Source organism: Epinephelus moara, chromosome 17, assembly GCF_006386435.1.
Source record: "Epinephelus moara isolate mb chromosome 17, YSFRI_EMoa_1.0, whole genome shotgun sequence".
Lineage (NCBI taxonomy): Eukaryota > Metazoa > Chordata > Actinopteri > Perciformes > Serranidae > Epinephelus > Epinephelus moara.
In genome coordinates, this window is record NC_065522.1 from 2302801 (window position 1) to 2321241 (window position 18441).

The following is an 18441-nucleotide window of genomic DNA, read 5'->3' on the forward strand; positions in this document are numbered from 1 at the left end:
ATTAAATTCAAAAGATAACGAAAAAACAGCTACAAGTGAGAGGGAATAGTGATAAAGTGGTCAAACTTGGTCAAATCCACAGCCTCAACCCATCCGACACTGTTAGACTGACTCACCAGCAGACATCACTACATGAGGGTATACAGTATTCAGTACTTTGCCAAACAAAGCCTGTCATTGTTCTGCCACGGTGTTCTTGGCGCAAAGCCAGCATTTATACTTTGCCATGTGGCTAATTGCAATCAGGGGCAAATCAGGGGCAAACTGCACTCATCTGCCAAACTTTGTGGGCGTGTTTGCGCTGGTATATCATTAGCGCAATATCCATTGTGAATAGGACGTTAAGATGGAGCAAACTGCGGGTGCAAGTGAAGTGCAATTCAAGGTGCGGCCACAGTTCATTCTTTGTGAATTCGGCCCTGATTGTACCATACTGAAAAAGTAGAGTCCAAATATGAGGGAGGAAACAGGTGGTTATTACAGAGTGGCCCTAAAGGAGACGCAGCTACATATTTAAAATGTCTTCTGAATTGATACCAAATCTTTAAAGTATTAAGCACAACAGGATTTTTAACATACATTGAAAGCTTGGTTGGAAGCGAAGAGTATATAAGAGCAGGTATAGAAGATGAAGGACAACATGACTGGGCGTCCAATTTACACCAATCTAAGTGAGGAGAATCGACCCAGCAACGTATTTTATGAATATGTGTGGCCCAGTAATAAAACTGAAGGTTCGGTAAAGCGAGACCACCACTGAACTTACAACTCTGGAGTAATGATTTGCAAACCCTTGGAGACTTACCACCCCAAATAAAAGAACTAATCATTTTATCTAAGGAGTCAAAAAAAGACTTAGGTAAAAATAAGGGAATTGATTGAAACAGAAAAAGAAATTTGGGCAAAATATTCATTTTAACAACATTAATCTTCCCAATCAGAGAGAGAGGGAGATTATTCCGCTTCTGAAGATAAGATTTCACTTTCGTAATTAGCGGTATAAAGTTAGCAGACAAAAGACCTGAAAATGTACGCATCACATTAATACCAAGATACTTAAATCCAGTGCGAGTGATGTTAAAAGGCATGTCAGCTTGGTTAAATTGCTGAGCTGCTGCATTGATAGGATAACATTCACTCTTTTGGAGATTTAGCTTATAACCCGCGACGGAACTAAAAATATCTAAAGTGGACAGAATACCCGGGAGAGAAAACCCAGGATCAGTCACATATAATAACAAATCATCTGCGTACAATGCTAAACGGTATTCAACACCATTACGGATGACCCCTTTAAAAGAAGTGGAGGACCTCAATGAAATAGCCAGTGGTTCGATAGCCAAAGTGAAAAGACCTGGTGATAAAGGGCAGCCTTGCTGTGTACCACGCTCTAGTGTAAAATATTCAGAGCGAATATCATTTGTTTGAACACTGGCTCATGGTGATGTATATAATAAATTCACCCAACTAATGAATCTATCTCCAAAGCCAAATTTCTTTAAAACTGCAAACAGGTGCCCCCACTCTACTCTGTCAAATGCTTTTTCGGCATCCAAAGCAATGACAATTTCGGGTGAATCATCTGAATGTGTTGAATGAATTATATTTAAAAGAGAGCATGTATTAAAAAGTAGATGACGTCCTTTAATGAATCCATTTTGTTCTTCTGAAATAATGCTAGGCAAAACCCTCTCTTATCGAAGCGCAGTAATTTTAGACAGAACTTTTACATCAGCGTTTAATAAAGACAGAGGTCTATAAGAACTGCAAAGAGTGGGATCTTTGTCATTCTTCAGAAGAAGCGCTATTGAAGCTTGAGTCAGTGTAGGAGGTAATAAACTGTCTAAAGTTTCATTGAACATTGCCAAAAGTAACAGTGCCAATTTATTAAGAAATCTCTTAAAGAACTCCATTGGAAACTCATCAGGGCCTGGAGCTTTATTAGATTGCATTGCTTTAATTGAGAAATGCAATTATTCAAGGGAGAGTGGTGCATCCAATTCTATTGCCTGGTCAAAATCAACGACAGGTTTTCCAAGATTCGCCAGGAACTCATTCATTATGGTAGTATCTATAGGAAATTCTGATCTATACAAAGAACAATAAAATGATTTAAATGTAACATTGATTTCAAGCAGATCCATGACAGTCATAATTAACTCATTACTAACTTTAGGTATAAGACATGAGGCAGACTGACGTTTCAGCTGGTGAGCTAATAATCGATTTGCTTTCTCACCGTGTTCATAATAGGTACCTCGAGTTTGTAGTAACAGTCATTCAGCGCTTCTGGTAGAAATAAGATCAAACTCCGCCTGGAGATTAAGACACTTCTTAAATCGTTCTGGAGAAGGATCAGATGCATATTCCTGAGCAAGTATACTAATAGCAGATATAAGTTCTGTAAGCCTAATATTTCATTTTTTATTGGTGTGAGAAGAATATGAAATAATTTGTCCTCTAAGAAATGCTTTCAGTGACTCCCAAAGTAATGAATATGATGTAGATTCTTTTTGATTAAAGGAAAGAAAGTCATCAATAGATTTTAAAATAAATTCACAAATGTTTTATCTGCCAACAGTAAGGAGTTGAATCTCCAAAGGGAGGGAGAGAATTTGTGAGTGACTAATTGAATATCTAAAAATAATGGTGCATGATCAGATATTAGGATACTTGAATAATCACAGGAAATAACACAAGAATTGAGACTATTATCAATGAAAAAAAAATCTATTATAGAATATGATTTATGTATCTGAGAGAAATAAGAAAACTTTTTGACTAAAGGATTACGAAGTCTCCAAGGGTCAACCAAACCATTCTGGGTCATGAAGTCAGAAAAAGATTTAGACATAGCTGACTGAGATATAATGCAAGGGCTTGAACGATCTAACACTGGATCAAAGACGCAATTCAAGTAGCCACCAAAAATTAACATATGAGTGTTTAAATGAGGTATATTGCAGTAAGTAATCTATTAGAAAATTCAGCATCATCAAAATTGGGTGCATACACATTCACTAACAACACTTTTGATTGTACTAATGTACCTGCAACTATGAGGTATCTTCCATTTTTGTCAGCAATAACATCAGTAGGTGAGAACTGAATTCCTTTATTAATTAAAATAGCAACCCCTCTTGATTTAGAATTAAAATAAGAGTGGAAGACCTGACCTATCCACGGAGAGCGGAGCCTATGATGATCTATAAGTCTAAGGTGAGTCTCCTGCAAAAACATTATATCAGAATTAAGCCTTTTCAGATGATTAAAAACTTTGGATCTTTTAGTAGGATTACCCATACCATGTATATTCCAACTGAGAAAACAAATAGGTGTGCCTGCACTAGGACTACTGGGATTTAAATTAACAGAACACATTTATGTGATTTAAAAATCCAGGTACAACAAACAAACAATAGAAAAAACAAAAACAAAACAAAACGGGAACAGCAGTGTAAAAAAACAACTGGAGAAATAATTGTTGCCACAAAACTGTGGCATCAACTCAACTGAGCTTAATCTAAGAGATGTCTCCCACAGATTTCAAAATGTGCAAAAACAGGCGTCACTAACTGGCTTCAAAGATACCCAAAACAATTAAGTCGTCAGTATAATCGAATGAGATATAAGAAATATCAGTGAACTAAATAAGCAGTTTGAAAAAAGATAACATATCAACACAAAATTCTTGCTTAACTTGTTATAGCTTTTTAGAGACGTATTCACACAAAATAAGACATGATCATATTGCTTATAAGTAACAATTCACCTTGCAGAAGAAAAACTGCACAGGAGAGCAACTAAAGTGACCTAATATAAACAAATAAATAAACAAGCCTCACATGTAAACAAGTATTAAATGTAGTCTGAAAGCATTAAGCCTGCCTGGTATCATTACAACATACTGTGTAACAACCTCACCCAATGTTCATCTTCTTAACATAAGCTTTGGCATCATCTGCTGATTCAAAATCCTTTTCCACACCTTTAAAGCTAATCCGAAGACGGGCCGGGTAGAAAAGACCGTAGCGAAGTCCCTCCACGCCGCACAGTTGTTTTCTGACTTCATTAAAGGCCGCCTGGGCCCGGGCTACCTTAGCCGTATGGTCCGGGAAAATGAGGATCTTCATATCCCTGATGACGGTCTGCCGGGCCTCTCTGGCACGTCGTAGAACATTGGCACAGTTGTTGTAATAATGAGGTCAGGTCTCGGCTTTGGCTGGGTGGTTCTGTGCGCCCGGTCTAGCAACGGATCCTTAACCAGCTTGAACGCATCCTTAAGCAGGGTGGCGACAGCGGCAGTACTGGCAACAATCTCCTCCGGGACCCCCACTACTCTCATGTTGTTGCGACATGATCTTGATTCAAGGTCCTCACACTTGTTTTCCAACTCAGAAAATTTAGCAGCTAAGTGCTCAAACTTAATTTTCAGCTCAACAACTTCATCCGTGCAGGCAGAGAGCGACTCTTCCATTTCTCCCACCGTACCTTTGAGTGTAGTCAACACGGCATCTGAAGCAGCTTTATCATTTGCCAGTTGTATCTTCACTGATTGTAGGTCGGCTCTAATTGTAGACAAATCATCGGCCAGTGCCACTCGGAGTTCAGTTTTAAAAATCTCTGCAATGTCGTGTCTCAGAGAGGCTAGTAGTTCTAGCTTCAAAGCTTCAACGTCAAGGTCCTGAGGTCCTGCCCGTGGCGAGGTTGAGCCGTTGGGTGGGGTTGACACACCTGTAGCCGCGTTCTCCTCCTGGGAGCCAGGCCTTAGTTGTTGAGCTGCAGCATGAGCTCTGGCGTTTTTACCGGCCATAATAATTCAGTCAGAAAGTCGAGTAGCCAGCACAAAACTTGTTGGGGCCTGTGCGGCCAATATCAGCTTTGAAATAAACTATTAGAATCAGCCAACATGCTTTTTCTTATTGTGTACAATGCATTAATATTACATACATTGAAAAGTATTGTATATCATGTCTCCATCTACTGGTGGGCCATCATAGTGTATGCATGCATAATATGATGTAAACTCCACCACAGAAGAGACTTGATGATCGCTAAAATTAGGTTGGGAAAAAAGTGGATATATTTATTGGATTTAGAAGAGCTACAGAGTTGACCTGTTATGGTTGAAACACACCTCATAGCAATAATATTTAATTAATTTATCAAAAAATAGAAAGCTTACCCGTACTTGAGCAGCATGCCCGCGTTTTTGGAAAAAAGGAAATGAGACAGAAGTCCTTAGGATAAAGCTGACTCCAACAGACAGTTGATAGAAATGTGGGACACATCTTCAAAGGGCCAACACTTTCAGAAAAACTACATATTCTTAAACAAAGATGATGATAGCAGTACATTTTCACACCAAGTTATCAGTACTTACTGTTAGTTTTGGATTTTGATGGCTTTTAACACATTTTTTAATTGTTTGAGGTTGTGTGAGGTTTCTGGGACAAGGCTGTTTTCTGGCACAGGACAAATTCGGAAGAAAAAATAATTAAATCAGATCAAAACATTTCATAAATTATATTTGTTTCATGAAATAAATCCTGTAATCCCCCTTTTGTTTTTTGGGGTTTTTTTTGGTAGGACATGACTTGTCCCAGTTGTCAAGAATGGCTGATATATATAAAAAATTCCAGGTCTTACTGTATGTGTGTCTCAGTTCTGTTAGTTATGGTAACGTTGTATTCATCCATGTATGTCAAACACAACAAGATCACAATAAGTAGGTCCAATAGAGTGCTGCAGGGATGAAGGTTATTTTTGTTGGCCGACACAGTAGTAAGCTGTGCCTTGGTTTCCTCGTCAAAAAGCCAATTGGACTTTCCATTGGATTTTGGATTGCTAAATGCAATCACCAGAAGTAAAAAGCAAACGGCTATAAATGAACTACACCGCAGTCACATGACTTAATGTAGCCACCACAGCAAGGCTGTAAAGCTGTGTTTGGTGTAATGACATTCTATAGTCTCATTTAGGCACTTGTTAGCAACCACCTTTTTTAAAACACAAGGCTTGAAAATTCACAATGGGGTATTTACTGACATATTGTATGTTGTAGAAAAAAAATGTGAAAGGCTCTTAAGCATGTGCAAAAACCCATTGGCTTTGAGTCAAGGGAACTAGGTGAGCTAAAATGCACCACTCTATTGTTCAAGAAACACAAGTGATCAGACTGTTATTCAGGTTGTATACGGGCAAACAACAGTTTAGACAGATGAGCCATTGCTTTATTTGGAGATAACAAAGTGTGCGCTCTCTTTTGTCACTAACTGTGGCCCCTTGTTGGACAAGAAAACCAGTAGTGTACATGAGTATATTATGTATAGTAGATCTATGATTAGAGATGCACAATATTGGATTTTTTGCTGATAACCGATATGTCGATATGTACCAACTCATTTGACCAATAGCCAATACCAATATCGATATATCCACATTTTTCCCCAACTAATTTTAGTTATACCCCAAGTCTCTTCTGTAGTGGAATTAACATCACATTATTAATGCATACTCTTATCATGATGGCCCACCAGCAGATGGAGACATGAAATAGAATGCTTTTCAATGTATGTAATATTCATTCATATGAAAAAGCATGTTGGTTGATTCTGATAGTTCATTTTAAAGACAATATTGGCCAGTGCCAATGACATGCTAATATTATTGTGCATCCCTATCTATGATGGATATTTACAACAGACATATTTTTACCATTACCCTTTGTTTTCTCTTTCAGTTAGGGTTGACCAGCCTGTTGATTTGTTCATAAGCTGTCTGACTATGTGCTTGGTAATGTTTCTTGTCCTGTTTTGAACTCTTGGGTTTTAGGTGAATATCTAGAATAACATCGCTTAATTACATGGTAATAAATAAGATTGGCAACCAAAATTCACTAGAGTGTAAGTTAAAATCAGTATTAAATTATATTACTAGTCCCCAAGCAGTAATTAGAGGGAACCCACTCTCTCATACCTCTCTGGTATAATTGGCCCTCTGGGTTTATACACAAATTACACAAAATACTTAATATTAAATCCCAGCATCCAGACTATCTATGATTTAATTAATTAGCTCACTTGTAAGTATCTAAGTGGTTTTCGAACAGCACTCTGAAGCAGCTTCCCAAATATGAACCGATGAGTGCAGGCCAGCTTTCACACCAGTCACAGCCTAAACAGTGACAGCTCATGACTGTCTCAGGTCCTGTTCTGTTGTCCTTGTGGCGAGGTGGCTGAACTAACAGCATCACCTGATTAAGTGGCCTCCCTTGGGGTCGAGAGATAGGATGTGTCACTTGCTATATAGGACACAGGCTTGATTTTTTTTGGGTGGATTCAACCCAAGAGACCATGACATAAAGTATGTGTTACACATCATAGGATGAAAAACGTTTATAATTGTGCATTTAAAGCTGCTACTGTAACTGCAGCAGCACTTTGCTGTAAGGTTTTTTTCATATAAAACAAAATAAAAGTTAAATCAAGAATGGGAATCTGGAAAAAGATTACCAGTGATTAGTCCAACCCCGGGGTAAGCAACCTGCAGCTGTGGAGTCTTATGCGGCTCTTTAGCCTCTTCTCCAGTGGCTCCCTGTAGCTTTGACTAAAAGTATCACATAGAATTGAATTATGCTTTTTTTGTCATTTTTATTCATTATTGCTGTAGGCCTTAAGAAATTCTTACATTCTCCAATTGTAAAAATATGTAGCCTATGCACTGAATTAAATTTTTTTTTTTTTTTAACATTTCGTCAATGTTAATGTATGTGTGCTATGTGCTAAATTTTGCCAAACCTCAACAGTGGTGGCTAGTCTTGAGCTCTCTGGCTAGGCAAGCAATGGATTCCAAATCTGCAAAAGTAAAAGTCTCACAGGAAAATACAGAATTTAATAGTGCGTGGACAGATTTGTTTGCTTTCACCGCCAACACTGCAATGTTAAAGTACCAAATAATCATAGACTGCAGAGGAGCCATCTTGTGGTAAAACATATTTTTGAAGGCTCATTTAGACCTATTTTTAATGTTGATAGGCTAATTTAGACTTAATACGCAGTGTTACCATAAGGCTCAGATATGTTTTATGGTTCCAGGCAGATTTGTTCAGCTATTTTTCTAATGTGTTTGTGTGTCTGTGAAGGTAGCCACAGTGCCGTCAGCCCAGTCTCTGCGTCTTCTGGACTTCAGCTTTAGTGACTTTGACTTGTCAGACACTGAAACTACGCTGGCTACTATTCGCATGTTTGTCGACCTCAACCTGGTCCAGAACTTCCAGATGAAGTACACGGTAAGAACTGACCTAAATAGATTATATGTAAGAACTTTTCATTAAAATGCTTGAGATTGTCTCCTTCCATCTGTTTATCTGACACTGGTCCACAGCAATATATCTTAACAAATACTCAATATATTTTCATGAAATGTCTTGTGGGTATTCTTGGTCCCCACAGGATGAACCTAATGTTTTTTGGTCACTTTCCTCTAGGTCAAATTTTCCCTTGAACACATCAAATACTGAAATTTACTGAGCACGGTCATAGTCCCTGGATTTGTACTTTTTACAATGCCATGTGACAAATAAATGATAGATTTTATCTGTAGAGAGAATGAGACACTCCTGAGGAAAACTGAAAATTGAGAATATCAATCTAACGTGCATTTAAAGTGTCCTGTGGAGTTTTCTTGTAGGCTACATAAACTCTGGTCATCCTGGATAACTTGTGTCATTCCAGCTGCTTATCAGCTGGCTCTGTTAACCAACCGGAATTTTGATTGTCCGTTAATGTCTGCACTCTGACACAAACCGAATCAATGAGGAAATAAAATTGTGTCTGGCTCTGGAAGAGGCAGGAGAGACACTCTGCCAGCAAGCAGGGTGGGTCACAGAGTCAGTTACCATGGTAACTGATCCAGAGTTGTTACCTCTCAGTTCCCCTCATCTCAGGGTTAATTAACCCAGTTTCCCCTAAACCTCACTGGACTCCTTACATTTGCAAAAACAAAGATTAAAGCTGAACTACAAAGCCTGCATTACATTACAACAAAATTCAAAGGCTTTTTTTATTACGAAGGGTATCATGACAACAACACAAGTTAGAACAACAAACAACACAACCACATTATTTTAACATGATGCTGTTATTCTCTGTACGTCATGGAAAAGACAATAGCTGCTTCCTGTTTTATTGATTGCAGTAAATCTGCTTCTCATTGTCAGCAGCATTAGACAATTAAAACATGAGTGTGTGTGTGTGTGTGTGTGTGTAGTCTGTGAGCTAAGGATGCAGGCAAATAAACAAATATTGACTCACATATAAATGCATTCACTAATCATCCAACACACGCACACACACACACACACACACACACACACACACACACACAGCACCATCATACACCTAAAACACTTCCCCTCCAAAATTCCCACCATTACTGCCTCTGTCAGACCCACCGTTCTCCTCATCCGGCCCCCTCTCGGCAGCAGCCCCCCCGATCTCTGTTGGGTTTGACTTACGTCCTCAGCCCACTGTCCACGTGAAGAGGGCCTTGTATTTTGGTGGCTCACCTCCAGAGTGCTTGCAGAGAGAGACTTCATAAGAGAGCCTTTGATTGGAGGAGATTAGAGCCCTCCAGCAGTGCAGTGACATTCACGCTGGTAAGCTGACACACTGACCACTCCAGAGTGTCACAGCCTGGGAGTTGAACTATACAACATGTTCTTATTTAGGCTGCTTACAACTCTAAATACTTAATGTTGTTGGGTCATTCATTATGAGCTATGATCAGAGTGTAAAAATCTGTAGAGAAAGTGAAACAGAATTTTAGTTTGACTCCCTGTGTGTTCATGGTGCACATGTGATGCAGCAAACACGAACAGAGCAGGGAGCACTTATTTGCTGGCAGGTTGCTGAGTCTTCAATCTCAGAAAAGGCAAACACTCTGAAAATCAAACCCCTTCGCTCATCACATATGCTGTTTATTTCTACTGCTGTTATTTTGCACCCTATCCATAATGTAGTTTTTGCAGTTTGTCTTGAGTCATACAGTTTATCTCAAAGGTAAAAACAATGGGTCTCATTAATGAAATGTGAACAGAACAAAGTTGTGTGTAAATTGTTTGCAGAACGAAATTTTGTGTATTTCAGTATTCATCAGTATGTTAGTAGCGCCAATCTCTTCGTAGGTACAAACAAAATCTACACCTGCTTCGGACTGCTCGTTGTGCTTGTGTAAATAAGATATTGCACATAAATATTGCTTGTCATTATTAGAAATTACAATTTTAATTCGTATTGTGCTCTGTTATGTTCACAATACAGATGCCTTTGAAACAAGTTAAACATGACAAAGAGTCACTTAAATTGACTTAATACAAAATTGGAAAGCACAGTTCTCTGAATAAATAAAATGAACCATCCTCTGTCCTCCTTACACACCGCAACCCAAAACTGCACGTCATTTTTGGTTAATTTAATTATCACAAACCCGACATGGGAGACGTCAACATTATTTAATACTAAGTTTCATTTAAAAAGACTGGTGGACATGGGGAAGCAATTCGGCGTCTGTCTCCACTCACACCAGGCAGCAGGTCTCTTGTTAAACTAAATGTTGGGTTATTGCCCACATTAGACTGCCTGTATTAAGATGTTTTAAACACTACTGTTGCGTGGCTGTCCATGACGGCAGATGAGGGAGACATCATGCTGCTCAGCAGGGTGCTTGATTTGCGTGCAGCTGCCACAAAGGAAGCTGAAGAGGGAGGGGCAGGAGCTCGATTCCAATGCGGTTGTCGGGCAAACGACACAGTTTTTTTTTTTTTTTTTACAACTTTATTTATAAGTTTTTCAATACAAAAATTCAGTAATCTGAGTTTTGAACAATCAAGATATAAGTGTAAACCCCATACCCCCTTCCCCCCGTCCAGGTGATCAACAACAGGGTTGACAATCAAGTTTTAGTGGTGGTGACAGAATATGTATCAGCCATTATTTTAAACCAACACATTAAGAAACAAAAAGCAAAACAACACAGAAATGGAAACAAAATAAATAAATGAAATAAAATAAAATAAAATAAATAAACTTTAAAAAAAAAAAAAAAAAAAAACTAAAACAACCAACTCACACTGCTAGACCAGATATTGTCAGCATTTACAATCAACTCAAGAGAATCACAATCATTGTCAGAGTCACATATGTTTTACTTAATCCATGCTCCACCTAACAGCTATAAGAATACCAGATGTTAGGGTTAGATTTTCAACATGATTAATAAATGATGACCAGGCTTTGTTATATTTCTCCACTGCTCCACGTACAGAGTACCTAGTTTTCTCCAAATTCAGTAACAGCATCACCTCCCGGATACAGTTAATATAGGTAGGAGGACTCTTTCCTTTCCAATTGAGCAGTATAAGACGGCGAGCAAGCAATGATGCAAATGCAATTGCATGTTTCTGAAGATGGGAACGTCCATCCCCATCCTTGACTATTCCAAAAATTGCAGTTAGCGGATTAGGAGTCACTGTTTTACCCCCTATTGCTGAGAGTGATTTGAAAACAGACGACCAAAAATTTGTTAAAGATTGACAAGACCAAAACATGTGACCTAGGGAAACAGGAGAAAACTGACATCTAGGGCATTTTGGGTCAACATTAGGATATATCTTGGCTAATTTATCATTGGAATAATGTAAGCGGTGTGCTGTTTTAAATTGAATAAGACAAGGCAAGGCAAGGCAAGGCAAGTTTATTTGTAGAGCACAATTCGTACACAAAGTAATTCAAAGTGCTTTACAGAACAAGAAAATGCATTAAAATCACAATACAAAATAAAAACATAAATAATCATTATAAAATGAACTTTAAAAGAGAAGAGTGCAGATAAGATCCTTTCAGTCATATGCACAGTGAAATAGAGCTGTTTTGAGCCTAGATTTGAACATTGTCAGAGTAGAGGCCTGTCTCACATCTTCAGAAAGACTGTTCCAGATTTTAGCTGCATAAAACTGGAATCCTGATTCCCCATGTTTAGTCCTGACTCTGGGCACCAGCAGGAGGCCGGTCCCTGAGGTCCTCAGAGTCCGAGATGGTTCATATGGCACTAACATGTCAGAGATTAAGACCATGTCGTATACAGAAAGAAGAGGTGTGTGTATATGAAATGATTTCATCCCAGACTTCTTCTGGGATAGTTTCTTCAATATCAGTTTCCCACGCGGTTTTGGTCTTATTCCATGTATAATTGGTATTGTTCTGAATCATATTATATATTTTGGAGACTGTACCTTTATTATAGGGGTTGACATTGAGAGCTGAATATGCTAGGTCTTTAGGGGTAGGATCGGGGTAGTCTGAAAAATACTTAGCAGCGAAACTGCGGACTTGGAAATATCTAAATTGATGAGACTTCAGCAGATTGTGATCCTGGCACAGAGAAGTGAATGATCGAAATTTTTCATCTTCAAACAAGTCATCAAAAACAGTTAAGCCACCTCTGTGCCAGACTGAAAATGCCAGGTCTAGTTGTGACGGTGTGAATAAGTGGTTAAACATAATTGGAGAAAATCATAATGGAAAAACCACCTTCTGGTTTAGCTCTCTCCAAGTTTGATTTTTTCATACGTACTGTTGATTTGTTCCATATAAATGAAGTAATAAGACGATCAATTTGAGCAAAGAATGACTTTGGTAGGAAAATGGGTATCATTTGAAACAAATATAAGAATTTAGGCAATATTGTCATTTTAATTCAGTTTATCTGTCCTGCTAGAGAAATCGGCAGTTTCGACCATCTGTCCAAGTCCTTTTTGGTGCGCTCCAGTATTGTTTTAAAGTTATATTTAAAAAGAGCCTTAACTGTGCTTGCTATCATAACTCCCAAATAGTTGAATTTCTCATTCTCCATTTTAAAGGGCAGATGGTCATATGTAATCTCTTTAGCCAAATCATTTACTGGAAAAAGTAGTGTTTTAGATAAATTAATTTTATAACCTGAGATCTTCCCAAACCTCTGTAGTAACTCCAGAAGGTGGGGTACACCCTCCACTGGGTCAGACATGTATATAAGCAAATCGTCCGCATATAGCGATGTCTTGTGGCTTGTTTCGCCCCTAGTGATACCCTTGATTTTACTCTCTGCTCTGATGGCTATTGCTAGCAGCTCTATTGCAATGTCAAATAAAAACGGGGACAAACAACAGCCTTGCCTGGTTCCTCTATGAAGCCTAAAATAGTCCGAGATAGTACCGTTAGTTCGGACAGAGGCCATAGGTGCTGAATACAGAACCTTAACCCAGTTGCAGAAAGTTGCACCCATTCCAACTCTCTCAAGGACTGCAAATAAATAGACCCACTCAACCCTGTCAAACGCCTTTTCGGCATCAAGAGACAGGATAACTTCAGGTTGTAGGGTTGAGTGGGTGGATAACAATACATTAAATAGTCTCCGTACATTAAAAAATGACTGTCGCCCAGGAATGAAGCCTGTTTGATCTTCACTAATGATTGTAGGTATGATTGTTTCTAACCGTTGTGACAGAACCTTTGTTAATATTTTGTAATCACACCCCAGCAAACTAATCGGTCTGTACGAACTACATTCTAGGGGATTTTTATCCTTCTTCAACAGTACCGAGATTGTTGCCTGAGAGAGGGTCTGGGGCAATTCTCCTTTAATAAGCGATTCATCATATACGGACTTCAAAGTAGGTGATAACTTAGGTGCAAACTCTTTATAAAAATCTATAGGATACCCATCTGGGCCTGGTGCTTTCCCACTATGAATTGATTTAATTGCGTTCATTATTTCTACAGTCGATATAGGATTGTCAAGGGAGGCCTGAGCATCAGGACTGAGCTTCGGAAGATCCAGGGAATCAAGGAATGAGTGAATCTGAGACAAACTTATTTCAGCTTCAGATTGGTATAGAACAGAATAATATTGTTTAAATTGATCATTAATAGTCCGAGGATTGTGTGAGGTTGTATTTGCACCCGTATTTATCTCTGGTATTGTGCATTGAGCTGACTGTTGTTTAAGCTGTAGAGCAAGAGCATTTTAACAAAGCTTTTTCTGCTTGTTGAGAGATTGTTAAATTCGGATTGGAGTAACAATTTTTCCTTGTAGAGGTCTGGTGTTGGTGAGAGAGCATATCTTTTGTCTATATCAGCAATAGTATGGGTCAGATCATTAAGCCGTTTAGCGCGCTGTCTATTTATGTATGTAACATGGGAAATTATTTGACCCTAATATATACTTTCAATGTTTCCCACAGCGTTCTCCGTGAGACATCTGGGGTGTCTATCTGATCACTAAGGAATGCTTTAAACGGTTCACTAGTGAGCAAGTGTGGGTCTAAGCGCCAGATATACTGGGGCGCTATGCTGTCTGGAAGCATAATGTCGAACTGGACAGGACTATGATCTGACAGGACTATGCTGTGATATTGACAATTGGAAATAAAAGGCAGTAATTTATTATCTGTAATAAAATAATCAATCCTAGAATAACTGTGATGGACGGGAGAGAAGAAAGAAAACTGTTTTGTAGTAGGATTCTTCACCCGCCATGGGTCAGAAAGACCATAAGAAGACAGGAAGGAGTTAACTACCGCTGCTGATGATGATAGACAACGATTTGGCTTCGGTTTCGACCTATCTAAATATGCATGGAGAACACAATTAAAGTCCCCTCCTAAAATCAATTGGTGAGAATTAATGTCAGGAAGGGCTGAAAAAAAAATTCTGAAGAATTGTGGGTCATCCCAGTTTGGACCATAAATGTTAGCCAGTATGAGAGATGTGCTAAATAATTTACCTGTGACAATCACATAGCGACCATTTGCATCTGATATAACATTAGTGGGCTCAAATGGGATCCCTTTCCTGATAAGGACAGCTGTCCCCCTAGCTTTATAATTAAAGTGTGAATGAAAAATGTGTCCGATCCACTTGCACCTCAGTCTCTTTTGACAGTTAATATTCAGGTGTGTCTCTTGTAAAAATATAATGTCCGGATGGAGTGATTTTAAGTGAGCGAATATTTTGCTTCGTTTGACTAAATTATTAAAGCCTTTGACATTCCAACTGATGAAAGAAAATGCACCTTGCTGTTTACCTACTATTCTAGGAACCATTTCTTTGTGACTTTAAGTTGTAGAGCAGTCTTGCACATTGACAACATCTGGTTGTATTATACTGTATTAAATTGAATCATAAAAAGACAACAAATACACATCAGTGAAACAAAAACAAATACACAGAGCATAAACAGAAATAACCCCTTGTCATCCTGGATCCCTGGGCTGGTCTTCTTCGAACCTAAGACTGCCCTACGAACACTTGTCCCTCTTTTTTAGCATATAACACGTCAGAACCATTCTCTCCTCTCAAAAGAACCATGCATGGAATGAAAATCAGTGAATGGGGTTCCTTCAACAACACTACTACCCTTGCTGCATGTTTACAGAGTAATAAATACACACACATGGTGCCTGAAGCTTACAGTTGGAGGCATTTTCCCAGGGAACAAGAAATCAAATAGATAAATAAATAATAATAACCATAACCAGGGTAATGATAATATATCTCTCTTCATCAATTAAAAATGAAAAAATAAAAACAAAGACTTGGTTAATAAAATAGGATGGAGGATAAAAATTGTTTCACATAACTGTCATACTTATTTCACAAAAGTACCCATGTTTCAAAATAAACATAAACAGATATGACCTCCTCTCAGTCACATCACACCACTCAGGTGAAGCAAAAAACTGGCTAAAGAGCCAGTCCACCTCTGTAATATAGTCTGTAGCATTATATGGGTAAATAGTTCAGCAATATCTCTTACTCACGCTTATTACACCTATAACGGCTGATATGTGGTTTTGGGCTGTCCCAGGGTCACGTCTATTGTCAAGTGCGCTACAAAGCTGCAGCGATGAAGTGTGCCAGCCGGCAGGCTTCACGCTGTCAGCCACGGTATACATGCAGCGTACACCGTAGTCAAATAAAAAGTCCCAAATGTTACTAACCATTACTCTCTTCTTGCCTCTCGGGTTGTAGGTTGGCTTCAATATACTGCTTTGCCTTGGTCAGATCTTCGAAGGATTTTTGCTCACCTGCTGGCGTTGTGATCTTAAGTGTGGCTGGATACAGAATACTGTATTTCACACCGGGGCAGCGGCGAAGTATTTCCCGAACTTCGGTGAAGGCGGCTCTCCGTTTACTGACCGAGGCTGCTTAGTCCAGATAGATATGGAAGCGCCTGCCGTTGTGGAAAATGGGTCCCGCGCTCATGGCCTTGCGAAGGACGTCCACCTTCTCCTGGAAATAGTGGAATTTAATGATTATCGGCCTCGGGGAGTTTCCATCTTTTGGTCTCGGTTGCAGGCTCCTATGCGGCTGGTCAAGCGTTGGAGTATAGCTTAAGCCCAGTGAATCTTGTAGCAGCTTGGCCACGGCTTCCTTCGGTCGCATGTTCCCGAAGCCTTCCTCCACACCAATTAACCTGCAGTTCTCTCTCCGCTGTCGGCATTCCAGGTCTTCGGTCTTGGAAATCAGCCGGGTAACTTCCGAAGTGAGGGAAGAAACTTTATTCTCAAGTTCCACCACTCGGTCAGAGTAGCCATTAGCTCCTTCCTCCAGATTTTCGATCCGCGCCGCACACGCTGCGTTTTCTTTTTGAATCTCTTTGATTGCTTTAGACAGTTCAGTGCGAACACTGGTGATCTCTGCTCTCAGGCCGCTAGACAGGTCATCCATCTTCTTATGCAATTCACCTGCTACTGCTGCCAGAGATGTGTCAATCTTGGCTAATACGCACTGTTCCGTCTTCTTTAGCGCCGCCATTATTGCGCTGACATCGGTCTCAGGTTTTTCCGGTGTCTTGGTGTCAGGCGAGTCGGAGGCTTCAAGGCCTGGTTTCACTTTTGGATTATTCTGCATTTCCAGTCAATTTAACCTTTTACCTCGGTCAAAAAACTGTAGTTTCAGTAACTTAAGAGCGCCGTTTACCTTTGACACAATAATCTACTATGTAGGATTCAATTGAGAGTAATAGTTAACATTTAAGTTTTCCACCCATGCAGAGCTTACAGAACTACGTCTTCACATGTTGTTGCTCCAAATGACACAGTTTAAATGAAGAATTTAGGCCACGGGCCAAATTTAAGAGCTATAATATAAAATTATTATATTATAAGAAATAGTCATGCCACTACTAACAGAAGAAAATAAAATGTGTTTCTCAACCCCATCCAAAATGAATTCAATCTCAGCGTCAGAAAAGTTTTTCTTTCACTGTATCTCTCTCTCTTTCTGTTAATTTGCATTTATGAACATACATACATCCCTATGATCAAAACTGAGTTTTTTTGCAGCATTCATGAATCCGGTGTAGGTTTTTAGTGCCAAGGTTTTTTATGTGCAAATCTGCTCACAGATTTACTAACATTTTATGAATGAGACCCAGTAAGTCTGAATGATTCTTAACAATTAAGATTTGAGATTACTTTATAGAAATGTACAGCAATAGTGACAATAGTGAAGATAACAAGCACAGCATTGAGAGGATCAAAAAGAGCCCCTTCCCCTCAGGCCACAAGGATCCTAAATGAGGACACTGCCTAAGTCTGCCTATTCATATGCGTAATATAGTCATTATTACAGTTTTAAATGATTGATTGATTGGTTGGTTGGTTGTTGGACAAACTATGGACTTACACCATAATTAAATCACCCCAGGCTTTCTTTACTGCAGTATATGTTCTGTAAAAAATGCTTTCATATCAACGCATATTGGAAAACCCATATGCTGATATGGATATATCTGTGAATATATCTGTATATGTACAGAAGGCCATGATCAGCCCATTAAATGGCCATTGGGTTTCAGTTGAACTTTTGTCAGGTTTAGCTGCTAAAGCCACATGATTAGGTTTGGAAAAAGACTGTGGCATTGTTTAAAATAAGTATGTTTTTGATGCAACGTAACCTGACCTAAGTTGCATTCAGTCAACCTTGACTTTTGGTTTCACATAGGACATGAACAATGGTCTGGTAGGTGAAAGTCCTGTGTTTGTTTGTTTGTTTGTTTACATCCAAGCAATTTGATTGGCTGTGGCTTCTGTCTCTGTTTTGTCTCAAGTTTTAATTGTTTTTCCTCGCCCTAATGGTAGCACATGACTATGTAACCACCATCAAGTGTGTGAGAAGGGCATGGCCTATTTAACATATCAGTGCCTTGGTCTTCCTAGTTGATCTTGAAAAAGACTCAAGGGCCAGTAGGTAATATCAGAGAAATACATATGGAGCCAGTGTTTGGGACACTTTGTCCTACTTTCAGGTCTACCTCCAGGAATCAGCATCCCACTTTACCTTGGTGTTCATTGCTCTTCTCTTTTATATGCCATTACCTGAATGCTAGTTTTTATCG

The 18441-nt window shown here is 39.0% G+C and overlaps 1 protein-coding gene across 3 annotated transcripts in view; it reads left to right on the forward strand.

The window, feature by feature from the left end:
• The window catches only part of pde5ab (phosphodiesterase 5A, cGMP-specific, b), a 202325-nt gene that overhangs the window by 172986 nt on the left and 10898 nt on the right, over positions 1 to 18441 (forward strand). For all 3 annotated transcript variants that reach the window (XM_050066938.1, XM_050066939.1, XM_050066940.1), the window contains exon 13: positions 8144 to 8290. In XM_050066938.1, the coding sequence (XP_049922895.1) occupies positions 8144 to 8290 (147 nt within the window). The remainder of the gene's footprint in view (positions 1 to 8143; positions 8291 to 18441) is intronic.